The 13,779-nt window shown below is 40.3% G+C and overlaps 1 protein-coding gene across 1 annotated transcript in view; it reads left to right on the top strand.

Annotated features, from left to right (window-relative positions):
* The window catches only part of kcnq1.2 (potassium voltage-gated channel, KQT-like subfamily, member 1.2), a 289,776-nt gene extending 282,383 nt beyond the window's left edge, over positions 1–7,393 (top strand). Inside the window, 3 exon segments of the mRNA XM_042335066.1 lie at positions 1,665–1,918; positions 7,099–7,138; positions 7,238–7,393. Of these exon segments, the coding sequence (XP_042191000.1) occupies positions 1,665–1,918; positions 7,099–7,138; positions 7,238–7,393 (450 nt within the window).
* The last annotated feature ends 6,386 nt before the right edge of the window (positions 7,394–13,779 follow it).

Here is a 13,779-nt window from a genome sequence, read left to right as displayed (position 1 = left end):
AGACGTAATATGCATAATGTGGTCCATCAAAGCAATGTCATAATGTTTATATGTTTAAGGTTAGAACAAAACTTTTTGACCCAATAGTCATCTAGTCATCTAGCAAGTTAGCAGTTGGATTCTATGTTGTAGCACGATTCCCCGGATCCCTTGTAGTCCCACGCAAAGGTTGAAATATTCAAATGACCTTGTGTGATAGCAGATAGCATTTTAATCCATGACCAGGCATCACAATCATGTGAAAAGTACTATGTTTTTGAGAAGTTTAAACAAAGGGAACTTTTTGTCCTTTGTAATTTACATATGTGAGCAACAGAGATTTGACTCTCAACATTTCCTACCCAAATTCCGGATGCTCGAATCCCATTAGGGAACTGACATTGGTCTTGAAGAGGAGGAAACTAATTGGTGTGAGTATCAGATCCTGAGAAGTAACACCTCAAACTTTACATGTTCCATTTACAGCCCGAATGAGATTCAGCTTAGATCACTCCTGATCTCTGTTGAATTCCATTTTTTTTCAGCATACAGACGGCACAATTCTGTGAAGCCAATTGTGTGTGTGTGTGTTGAATCATATTGTATTGTGGTCTATGTTTATTTTTTGTGCCATGTATAAATCCCAGCCAACCTGTTCCTTCTCCCCTCCCAATGCCATTCCCTGCTCCATTGCAGTGAGGGGGACGACAATGGATCTGTAGGGGTTGGCCTCTTATTTAATTTTCCATGATTCCTGAAAGGAAGGGGACAGCTTCCGCTCACTGGCTCCCTGAGGACAAGCCTAAATTAGGAACGTTCCCACTAGTTTTTATGGTTATTTGCTCACATCCTGCCATATAACCATGCTCCTATTTTTTCAGTGAAAAACCTCTGGAGTCAGTCAAACAACTTCAATACAGTGCTATGAGTTTGGCTAAGTGGATTGTGGGTTATGCTCCACATTGGGACTTTGAGATCATAGTTTAAGTTGACAATCTAGTGCATGGCTGGGGGCTGTGCTGCATCATTGGAGGAGCAGTCCTTCGGATTGAAATGTTAAACTGAAGTCCTGTCTGCCTGTTCAGGTGGACGTTAAAGATCCCATGGCAATATTCCAAAAGGGAATGGAATTTCTCCTAGTATCCTGGCAAACAATTTTAAAAGTTTGCTATTCAGTTTGTGGCTGTTTTTGAGAGATTGCAGTGCTCAAATTGGTTGCTGTGTTCGCGTACAAATATAATTGGAAATAAAGTGCTGTATCAAATGTAAGGATCATCATTATTATTGTTATTATGACTCACAAAATGTGGGTCTCTAATAGTTTGTCAACAATGTGCTTGTTACTTCAAGCATGAAGATCCTGACAGCACAGGGGAGGTGACTCCAGAGCAAGGTTTGGTGTCCTTTGCAAGGTAACACAAGTCACGTAACCTCTGATATAACAGTCCATTACATAATGGAAATGGATGTCACAGTATCAAATTTGTAATGGTCTTTTCCTGAAGTACTTTTTTTGCCTCTCGTATTTCACTCTTCTAAATCTCAGAGGATAAGAGTAAAAATGGTGAGAAGTGGCTTGATTCCCAAGTTGCTCAGCAGTGCTTATTTACACTTGCTTTGGAAGTACACTAAAGTGGACCAGGTTGAACATCCAAAGCCCGTTGTATTTTCCTCTTTCTTCACAGAGAAACTCCTTTATTCTCTCCTCAATTTCCCCCAACCCAATGACGTGGCTGAAGCTGAGAAGGTCAGTTCACACTTTACCATGTTATTCTAAACAGAGTCTCTCAATGAAGCCTGAAAAGAAAGCACACAGTACACTACCATTCAGTTTGGCTGCAGAGCAGTTCAAATATTTCCCCAGAATGAGCCGAAACATTTTTCAGGGGAAAGATTGTTGTACCTCCAAGCAGAAGCTAATCGATGGCCAGCTATTAAAGCAAAAATGGATATTCATTACCCTGTCCAGTTTACATTTCTTTTGTTTGTTCTCTGTCTCACATCATATACTGTGACAGGATTGGATTAACCCCGACTGGCCTGACCCTTGCTGTGATAGATGGGAGACCAGCTGGTTCATCAGCTGTATATACATAACCAGTGCAGCAATTTTCAATTCACAATCCCCAACCTCCTCCCCACCTACCCCTGCCCCCAATTTCAAACCCAATCTCAATGGGGGACACAAGACGTGTAATTTGAGTTCCTGAACAAACAAAGAATGTTTTGGGGGAGCCAGAGAGGGAAAAAAATCTTTACTATGACATCGATACACAATGTAAATAACTTGCTAGGATCTAGCTGTGGAGTATCGGGGTCTCATTTTTTTGTGTGTCACAGGCTGCCTTCACCAACAACCTACTCTTAGCAGATGTCACATGTGTCATTCACATCACCCTAGGTCGTGGCATCACCGGCATGTGACACTTCTACTCACTCTCACCTCCTGCTGGCCTCCTCATTCTGCTCAGAAATTCAGTGTTGATAAATTCTTGAAATTAAATTTCAATGTGTTCAGTTTGGAATGGTGAACCCACCTGACTTCATCTTCACACCGTCATTTTTTTTGGAGCCATTAGATTATAAAATGTCTCTTTTTCTGATTTGGGCACTGAGTTTGAAAATGGCATTGCTAAATTTTATACCCCATTTTGTATTTATTCCAGTTAATATAATATAGCTGTCCAGACAAACATAGCAATGCATGACGTGTGATACATTCAGCGAGAAGAGCCCCAGAATAGCGAGACTCAGCAAAAGTGGGACCAAAACCCATTTCTGTTTATATTTCACTGGTTAAAGCTACCCTTAGAAGAATAGTCTACAGATGTAGTCACTATACTTCATAATGAATCCTGTGAAGCACTTTGAGCATTTCAATGACGTAATTAGGCACTATATCAAATACAAGTATTTTTAAAAATAATAATCTTTGCATTTATCATAGGGCCTATAAAATCAAAACTTCTCAAAAACACTTCACAACATTTTCTGTAAAGTGTGGTGACTGCATATGAAGGCCACAGTCAACTTGCTTATGACGAGGTTCTATGAGGAGCCACAAAGTGAATGTGGAATTTTATCTTGAGGCTTGTTGGTCAGGACACAGGGAGAAATTCTCACTCAATATCTGTGTGTTTAAATCAATTCAAAGCCAACCTCAAGCCTTTTCCTTGTAAACTCCTTTGGTGCCCATTTCCGCTGGTTCGTCACATTATTTATCATAAGTGCAAGCAGGCGAGATAGGCAACTTTACCAAAGATGGAATTTCACTGCCCCTACTCCCTCCACACCTCTGTTTCTGAGTGCGTGCTTGTAGGGACTTAAAGGCAGCCTCCTGTCAAACACTTGCTGTTGGCTGGTCAACTCTTGTCAACAGCCTGAAGAAAGACAGATGGGTCTCTCTCTCAAAAAAAACATTCTCGATTTTGCAGATGTCGCTGCACGTTATCAACGGGTATGACATGGATTGGGATCAGACTGTTCCAGGGAGGAGTGATGCTGATCAGATTGTTTGTACTCAAGGACCATGAGTTGTCATTGGCAGATATATGAAAATCAGAGAAAGAGAAAAGCAAGGGGATTGTTTTATGGTGAAATAAATGCTGTGGAAGGGTGAGACTCGCAGCCTCGTGGTGTCGTGCAAGGGAACGAGTGAAAAGCACAAAGTGTGGGAGTGAAGAAAGAAGAGGCTTTAATTGTAAAGAAGAGCAGAACAGATCTGCTCCAAATGCTAGTTAAACAATGCATTTACTCTTGGGAAAGGGAGGTTATCGATGAAGCCTCAGAAAGGAAAGTGCGGGTCAGGTCAGGTCACATTTTGCACGTGCTGCATCATTAATATGCCAAACTCAAATATTTAATTGCAGCCCTCATCACCCAGGCTAGAACAGCTGCCAAATTACTCTGCCCTGTAGCACAGCTTGTCTGCCATTTCACCTCTTGCTACTCTGTTAAAGGGGCAGTGCTGGCTGGTGCTTTGCAAGACTTTTCCCACACAGTTTTAACCAACAGTATAATGTTCTTTAAAAAAAAGCTTAAAACACTGCACAGTATGAATTTTGTGATGAAATAAAATATACTAAAAAAGTACTTAATAATAATTACCTTTACATTTGATATAGCGCCTTATCACATCCCTGAGAAGTCTCAAAGCGCTTCACAGAATATATTTTAAAGTGGATTGACTGTGTATTTTGTGGGCGAAACCCAGCAGTGTCTCACAAACAGTCGGGGATTATGTGACAAATTTTTTTATTTAAAAGGAAATGTATTGCATACATGAAGGGAACATGAATGAGGGGAATAGGAGAAGGCATTAAGAGGAGTGCAAACCCTGGCACAGACTAGTTGGACCGAATGGCCTGTTTCCCTGCCGTATGTAACTTTATGTTAGAAAAGCTATGAATGCTGGAAATCTGAAATAAAAAGAGAAATTTCTAGAAATGCATAGCAAATTTTTCATTGTCAAGGCATTCTGATTAAGAGGGTCAAGCACAGAATGCCGATCAACATGCTGCATGTTCATTTTCAGCAGTTTCTGTTTTTTACTTAAAGTGAAAGGCTTGTGTTAGCATTAAAACATAGCATTCTGTTCCAGCAGGCAATACGGCAGCTATACTGTGGAGGCTTTAGAGGAGCCGTCTGGTTGAACAAGACCAGGAGAGCCAGAGGGAGGAAATAGAGAGAATTTGTACATTCATACCCACACCAGACAACAATGGCACTGTACTGAGAGTAGGGATTGTTGAAACACATCCTGCTGTGCAATCAGAGATGTTGCAGCTTGCTGTGTGTACCAACCCATTCAGAAGGGCTGACCTCTGTGCTTTTTTTAGCAAACCGAGTGTGTGTTCTGCTTTTTTTTACGAGCATGAAAGAAATTTGCAACTATTCCAGCTGTGGGCTTATTTGCATCACACCATTTCTGCAGTGCCTCAACATTGTGACTGCCTCTTTGAATCCTGTCCATAGGGAACAGTATTCTTAGGTTTCTCTCGACCCTTCCTCAGCGAACGAGCCTGGTGGAAATGTGATGCAACCTGCTGCCAGGCTCTAACTTGTGTCATTCGTGAACTAGATAGAGCAGGTGCACAGCAACTCAGAGCATCTTTCCCTATGGTTTGTTGCTCTACTTTTCCTCTCCCCTCCTCAATGTCTGGTTTCTGATCAGACCCTCGGACCAACAGAACATGATCAAGAGTTTGTAGCTCTATTGATTGAGCACTGGAATCAGGTTTTTGTGTTCAAATTTCACTGTGTCCATTTTGGTCCTTCACCCTTTCATGGTTGATATAATAATAATGCAATATGATAAGGTTTTGAGCTATCTCAAAGTGCTTCACAAAGTTGCTGTAAAGTGTAGTGACTGTATATTTGTAAGCAAATACAGCAGCCTATTTGCACATAACAATATCCCATAAGCAGCCATTATGTGAACGATCACTTTTATTTGGAGGAATGTCGGCCAGTAGAGCCATGGAATTTTTAATGTCCACCTGAACAGGCAGATGGGACTTCTGCTGAGGACAGAATCGCTGACAATGCAGTACTCCCCCAGCACCGCATCGGAGTGTCACCTTCGACTATGAGCTCAAATTCTTGGCATGGAGCTTTGAACCCACAACCTTGTGACTCAGAGGCGAGAGTGCCTCTTAACTGACTGGCAAATGAGTCCCATATGTAAATATCTGGTCGAGGTGGGAGGTAAATGGAGCGTCTCAAAGATTGAACTGACTCAAAGGCTTATCTGGGAAGTCTGAGAGCAACCACTTAATTAATCAATTAATTAACCAGAATGCTTGACTTATCAATGAGATTTGGAGGTGAAGCCATGTTGCTAACCTTGTGAGGCTAAACCCAAATGGGTAAGACCTAGCTGGGCAAGTACTCAAATAGACAATTTTTTCAAACTGTGAGCTTGTGGCGAGAGGGTTGCTGGGTGTGAAACATTGTGATGTAGCCCCATTGTGGCATACTGATGCCCTACTTAGAGTTGGTTTCAGTCAGCACCAGGATTTAATCATCACTTATTCTTTTCAAACAAGATCAAAAATGATTTGAAAACAGCAATTTGAAGGCAGCTTTCTGCTGAATCAAAGCAAAGAATTTTGGGAAGCAAAAACTAACCCCAAATAAGTAGACCATAAAACCAAGAAAAAGGAGTGTTAGAAACCTGAAAAAAAACCAGCAAATGCTTTTGGAAAAATGTTAGGTAAAAGATTTGGGTGCACAACCTCAGTTCCTGAGGAAAATGTGATTAAGGGTCATACCCAAAACATTAAGCTTCTGTTCGTTTTGTTGATTTTCTGTCTGCTTTGCAGCTCCACTATTTTCTATTGTTATTTTCAAAATAAAGAGTTCATCTTTCATTTTGTAGCTTGGTGCCATGTTCAGTGCTAATATCATCTGACGCGCATTTGGTGCAGCAGGTGACTCAAAGACTCCTAAGCTTTTCCATAAGCTGTGGACCATTAGTCTTTGAGCGCATACAATGTCTGAGCTTTACATGCACTGCCCAACATTGCATTTGCCTCGTTGCTGATGTCAACTCGAGATGAAGGCAAGACCTGTGACAAACAGGCTAAATTTTCTTCACAAGCGCTAACCCACTTTAAATCCTATTTCATTCTGCTTTCACACATGTGTGTCAGAATTGCAACCGAGCACCAGAGCAGTAATAGATTGATACAGTGTTGGAAGGTCAAAGGTCCATTTCCTCCCTGGACGGGGATAAAGATCCTTTTTGGAAGTGAGCAGGGAACAAAATCTTCCTGCCTCAGGGCATTATTGACCAATTTTAACCAGCTTGCTGGGGTTTACATCTCTTAGAGGCAGCTAAATAAATTGTCAACTCTCATAAGCTATGAGATAGATAACACTCAAATGCAATCCGGTTTTTGATTGTTAACAGACACAATTGAGTCGTTGAGTTAGTCAGGAATATCAATGGAGCAAAATGTATATTATTTCTAGGGCTGTATTGCATTTGCCTTTGCTTTTGCGTGCTTTGTTTGTTTGAAATGCATTGCTATATAATTTTAATAAACCCACCATCTTCAAACTCATCCCTCAGAAATTGCTATTTTCATTAATAACCCGGTTTATATTGTGCTAAAGTTCAAGAAATGAAGGAATAAGAAGGGACAAGCAGCTGAAGGTTTGTGAAGTGATCAGAAGAAAGCCATTGCTGCCTGTCAGCGTGGTGATGGACGACTAAGTGTGAGGCTGACCACCTCTTCTCTGGTTTTGTTGACAGGTCACACAGATGGAGCAAAAGCTAGAGGACATCCTGAGCATCCTGAAAGATCAGCTTGCCACACAACAGCTGCCACAGCCTTCAGGGTCTTCATCACCAACCACCAAACGCCTCAACTCCACCTCTGAGGCACCAAAAGAAAGCCCAAAAGAATAAAGCCACATATGTGATGATTATTAAGTGTAAGCACCTGAACTGACCAATGCCTCAAGCTGGTGGGTACCAAAAGCCAATAGGAGGCACTCGTCTGTAGAGAATAGACTTGTGATGTACCTTTTCTTTCCTGAAAAATGTATGATATCTTCTATACACTTTCCTTTTGTAAATTATTTGCAACTATCTACTGTATAGCCGGTACTGTACCTGTATTCAAACCCCTGATTCCACTGTACTATAGAGATATACAGATCCTTAATATCTGACTATATAAACAAGCGGTTACCTACTTCATTCTTCAGTGGAAAGGAACAAAGCTTTACACAGGTAACTGTGTGCTGGCTTGTTCTTCTCTAGGTTTTCTTCACTTTTTTTAATTTGCAGGAACAGACAGAGAGAAAGAAAAGGAACAGAAGGATCAAAAGGGAGAGAAATAAAAGGCTAAGAAATTTAAAATATTTCTGCCACTTGTTTTGAAGTTTAACGTTTCACAGCTTGAGAGGAGGTAGGCGGTGGTGGAGTGGTATAAAGTCAGCTAAGCAGAGCAACTTGCTTTTGTATAGCGCTCTTCACACGGTAGGGTCCTGAAGCACTTAACATAATGTAGATAGAAATAAAATATGCCACTTTTATTACAGTTACATCTGGGTATTTTGTTTTTCTGATAAAACCATTTTAGGTTTGCTTGCTTTTATGAATGAAACATATTAACAAAGTAGTTATTTTGAAGTAAATGCCTTACGTTTGCAGGATTCTCCAACCTATATCAAAGTCATATCTCATGATGGTGAATCAAACAGAATAGTTCTTCCTATCAGACATTTCAGCCAGTCAAAGTCTAAGTTTCTTCAGTCACTGTAATGCAGCTTCCGCTGAAGTCTGTTGTTCTAATAGTAAGATCCCACTGCAGTACATTAATCAGATGCTCTATAAGCAATTGCAATCCAGTATTGCATTTATCAGAAGAAGCTGCAGACTTTGGTGTTCATACTCGAAACATGCACGAGTCAGGTTTATCTTTGCATATTCTGAATTATGGACGGTCACAGTGAAGAATAGAAAATTAAACACTAGCTGTTAGTGGATATTTTTAATAAAGGATGAGCTGGCTTATTGCATTTTAGTTTTGTTACTCAGCAATCCATCACTTGCCTCCTCTCATCCACAACTCTTGTGAACTTGTTAGTTGGTTTTGACCAGTTGCTCTGGGTGAGTTGTTGGCTGGGGGATTTCCTTCAACCCATTGGTGTTCCCCCAGGTTACACATTGTAATGTGCTACCTCCCAATAATAGAGTTCTCATAAGTCTTTGCTTCACCGCAAGATAACCCCAATTTTATCATCAAGACTTATTTTATCATAGAGTGAGTGGAAAATTGGGATTTATACCCCAGGGCATAAGATATGTGGGACAAAACCCAGCATAAGTATAAAAATAATTCACATACTTGAGTCAATCCCACCGCCCCACCCCGATGACAGAGTGCCCTTATGCTATCCACATAATCCGAGCCCTGAGAATCAAATTAAACACATTGTGGCAAACATAGAGCCTCACATTTGCTTAACATTAATTTGCATTGCAGTAAAATATAATAATAATGACCCTTGCATTTGTTTAACTCATAAAATTCAACCTAAGCAGGGTTTCTTGTCTTGAGACAAGTTACAAAAATCAGAAACTGATCAGGTACTGCTTTATTTTCTTGCTCAATCGCTTTGACTGCAAAATCCCACAGTTTTAGGAAGTTAGTGCCCCTATTATGAAATAAAGTTACACAGGTAGGTGTCAGCTGCCTAATACTACAGTTCCACATCCAAGTAGCTCATTCCATGCAGGATCTGAGATAGTGAATTTGGTAAACATTTCAACCATTTTGTAGGATATTACAGATTGTCTAACACACACATCTTCATCCTATCCTCAACCAACATTTAGACAAACAACACAGCAAAATTCATTGAATTTGTGATCAGAAGTAAGAATCCTGCTGATTCTGTTTCACTCCTTAGTCCAGGATGAGGCACCCCACCATCATAATAATAATAATAATAATAATAATAATCCTTGCATTTGATATAGTGCTTTTCACGTCGGGAGGACGTCCCAAAGCGCTTCACAGAACACACTGTAAAGTGAATTGACTGTATATTTGTGGGCGAATGTGGCAGCCAATTGCGCACAGCAATGTCCCACAAACAGTCGTAGATTGAAAATGACCAATTTATTATTGTTTTTTGGTTTTGGAGGGATTATTATTAGGCGTGTGGAGTAAGGAAACTTGCCCAAGGTTTCGCCCTGCCTGGAATTGAACTCAGGTCTCTCATGTGCAAAGCGAGTGCTCCAGCTCACACCTCAGCTCAGACTGTAGGATTGAAGCTGGGTCTTTCTTCACCTTATCTAGAAGTTGTTAATCCAAACCTACAAAATACAGTCACTACACTTTACAGTAAATCCTGTGAGGCGCTTTGAGACGACTTCCTGATTTGAAAGTTGATATATCAAAATGCAGCAATTATTTTTGTTATTATTATATATCAAATGTATTCTGTAGCAACAATGTTTTTAATGGGTTACATTCACATGATGATACAATCACAAGCAACAATTCAGTAGCCACATGATCAAAAGCGAGGAACTCATCTTAGTCAATGTGGCGTCTCCAAAGCACAAGTTTACTGTGAAGTATTTTGCATAAAGAAAGTGGTTCTCTCAACAATCTACATTGACACATGGGTTTAGCATCAAAATACTGCTTTGTGTTGCAATGCACAGGACACTCTGTACTGAAATGCAAATTCACAACCAAAGCCACTGAGGACCTGAGGCTCTGCACGGATTCAGTGTAAACGTGTCAGTTGTATTGTACAAACCGATATTACACAAACTACTGTATATTGTGTGTTTTCAGATTTAGTAGATTAGTCAAAAATGAGTCATTAATGTGCAATTAAAAAACCAGCCGCGCTGTCTCTCGAAGCTTGATTGATGTTGTCAGGGAATTTTATTCTATTTGAACCCCAAACGCAGGGCAAGTTGAATTAAAAGGTGAAACCTTTATCTCTGAAATCAAACACTGGGTTGCAAGGCCACGTCATTTTATCCCGCCCACACAAAAGAATATTTCTCCATTGACGCAGCACCAGACAGAGTAAACACTAAATGTATGAGCAAATTGAGTCTGCTTCCATTACTATTTCATTCCTTTCTGCATAGATAGGAGTGTGTCCTGACCTATGAGTTTGAATTTTTCCAATTTTTTTTACACATGCAATTGTCCAAATAATATGTATATACGTCTGAAGATTTTTGTGGTTCAGTGGGGACAAGAATCCATTTTCACAATGGTCTGTCTCCTGAGGAGCAATCTGACTTGGGTCCAGACTTTTGACATTTTGCTTAACATTTTAGAATGTACAAATTGTGGACCATTTTTAAATTCTGCCTTAAGTTTTAAGTTGGTTTGCTGTTGTTAAAAAGCATTTGCCCACAATAGGCTTTCTCAGCAATGATTTTACTGGTAAAAGCAACAATGCTTTGCTTGCAGCACTATAAACTAGAAATTAGAATCTGGTTGTTCTAAATCAGGTTTTCTTACATCACCGCATATCCAAGATCACCTTATCAATGTTTTCATTGTTTACATATTGTAAACAAAGATATATTTCATAATCACAGCTAACATTTAAGAACACATTAAAGTGCAGCAGACTGCATTGTCCAATTACTAAGATGTGAATTTCTAACATGAATTTATTGCACCTTTAATCCATTTACAGCACACTGTTGTGCAAAATTAATTGCTGCAATCTCCATCCATCCTGCATGATAGAAATGGTAACACCATTTAAAACCTGGCTTTGGGCTTGAGACTATTGTCTTAAAATGTAAGAACATGCAGAATTTTGGACAATTCTTAAATTCAGTCTTTATTTGGAAATGAGTTTCCACAGGTCTTTTAAAGAACTGCGAAAAAAACACTTTCCAATTTGATACTGACTTTAAGAACTCATCAAAATTCTTTATGTCCTTGCACTTTTACACAACAGTCTTAATGCTAAGACCAGATGGGAATTCAGGCCTCAGATGTCTTCTTAAGACCAGTAGCAAAGATGCTGAAACATCTTTAGAAGTGAATGAGTTAATGCAACATGTGACTTTAATGAGCTGGGGTGGAGGAAGCTGGGCTGGTAATAGCCTCTCAACATGATTACTGCATGATATTTAGTTGCATTGAGCACAATGGTCCTGTTTACACATGCACCTTTACACCAGAGAAACATCGGAAATGGCTTTAATGTGGAGTGCATGTACCCATATTAAGTAAACTTCAAAACCCCTTTTGATCTTTTGGCACAGTGTTATGGGCTAATAATAGGGCTACAGGTGCTATATCAAAGTACATACAAACAGTTGGCTGGGCTCAATCTATTTCAAAGACAGCAAAGATTACCTAAACAGACAAAATACACAAATATAGTTGTGTGCTATAAACACAAGCTATCTGCTTTAAGAAAATCTATTCCAGCATTTCAAACCTATAGGAATCGCAATTCACAGAAAAAGCAAAAGGAATCAATGCAGATACAAGGAAATTGGAGGCTAAATAAAATAGGTTCTGTTGACCCACTGTTCATTATGGTTAAAAAAAAGACTCAAGGTCCCAAGGTACATATGTGTTGTCCAGAAGCCAGAAGGCTGTTACTGTTTGTCCTAAAGTTGCAGCAAAAGGTCACTTGTTTTTGACCTCCAAAGCCCCAAAGAGTTTGAACCAGCAGGTGACAAGCTCACAGCTGCAGTGGTCAATGAAGTCATTCGGGTCAAAGGTTAGTGAGGATGCCCTGTTACACCAAAGGAGCAACTACGATCTGTTGAATGTTATTCTCCATTTCTTTGCACCCAGACACCACTTGGATTAGGTGTGCTGCCCAGATACTGTTAGGGAAAATAAATGTGAAATGTTTGAAATGTAAAATGGCTGCGCCTGTGAACAGGTGGTTGTAGGCCAACCAACCAACCGATAAACACAACAGCTGAATGTATAAAGTGTTGCTGCACGTTCCTTAAATATCCACATTCTGTAAACAGCTGAGCAGCCGGTCCTTGCTCAGGAATTCCCTGAATTCTGTGTCGATTCTGTTTTCTTTCAAAAAAATTGTCAGGCAGCCTGTTAGCACAAGAATTAACGTACCTGCCTCCCAAGCATATGCTTGGTGGGTGCGAAAATATGCTTATCCATCAACGGTGGAAGTAACTATTTTGCTCAAATAGCATCAAATAGCATCCTCTGCCCATCCATCCATTTTCCAGTGACAACCTGCATGTAGAGAAGCAGCTTCCTGCAATTGCACACCATTGCCTATGAAGCGCTTTAAGATGCTTTGACATAAAAGGCACGATATCAAATGAGGATCGTTATTATCCAGTCACCCACAATGACTTTTGTTATCTGTGGAATCTGTCCCAATTACATTGGAGCATATCTGAAATTGGTAACCCTTGAGGAGACCTGATCTTTTTTTTATTGAGCGTGTTGAAGCTAGCATGCTGAGCCAGATGTGCCAAGGCGAGAATTTCATCTGAAAGTAGAGGTCAGAATGCAGGTGAGAAACTCAGGTGAAGGCAAAGGCAAGTTTGCAGATGAGGAACCTCCAATCAAACAGTTTAGATCCTTCCCGAAAGGAACGAGAAGCCATAAAGAATGTGAACAGGCTTAGAAACACTGCTCTAACCTCAGCAGCTTTCCAATATTAGTAGTAGTAGTTGAATGCTGAGGCCAAACACAAAGGGGAAGAACAACCACAGGATGTGTAAATTACTCTGTCCAGTTTCACAGACTGCAGGATATATCAAAGACTCGAAATCATCTGACTGACTGGTCATCTGTCAATTGTGTTTTAAAGCTTCTATCATGGTCACTGTGATATAAGAGCACAGGCCCTAAAGGTATTGCAGAGCTGAGCAATGAGGATGCTGCCCAGTGTTAGAGGAATGAGCTATGAGAAACAATTAAACCATTTTTTTTTGGTCAGCTGGGTGTCTGACACATGCGGAAACCCTTCACCATGCTTAAGAATATCCAAATCAAGCTGAGATTTACATGCATCCTACCTACACATGGAAATACCAGAGATAGATTGTTGGAATAGAATGCAATGCACACTACCTCCCTGAAGGGACACATCCTGATTACCTACTTCTGGAAAGTATTAGGCCCAAGTTGTCAAGACCCAAGGCTTAGGGACCCCAGTTTGTACATGGGGTATGCTGGAGTCTAACCAGCTAAAAACTCATAACTTGCCACTGATATCGCTGTCTGGCAAGCTTTCTCGCTGCTTGCCCAAATAGGACCACCCTACCCAATAGGGCTTTGGTTTGCAAGGTTA

This window comes from Callorhinchus milii, unplaced genomic scaffold (assembly GCF_018977255.1).
Source record: "Callorhinchus milii isolate IMCB2004 unplaced genomic scaffold, IMCB_Cmil_1.0 Scaffold5, whole genome shotgun sequence".
Classification (NCBI taxonomy): domain Eukaryota; kingdom Metazoa; phylum Chordata; class Chondrichthyes; order Chimaeriformes; family Callorhinchidae; genus Callorhinchus; species Callorhinchus milii.
Note: the sequence above shows the minus strand (reverse complement) of the source record. Positions and strands in the feature narration are given on the sequence as shown.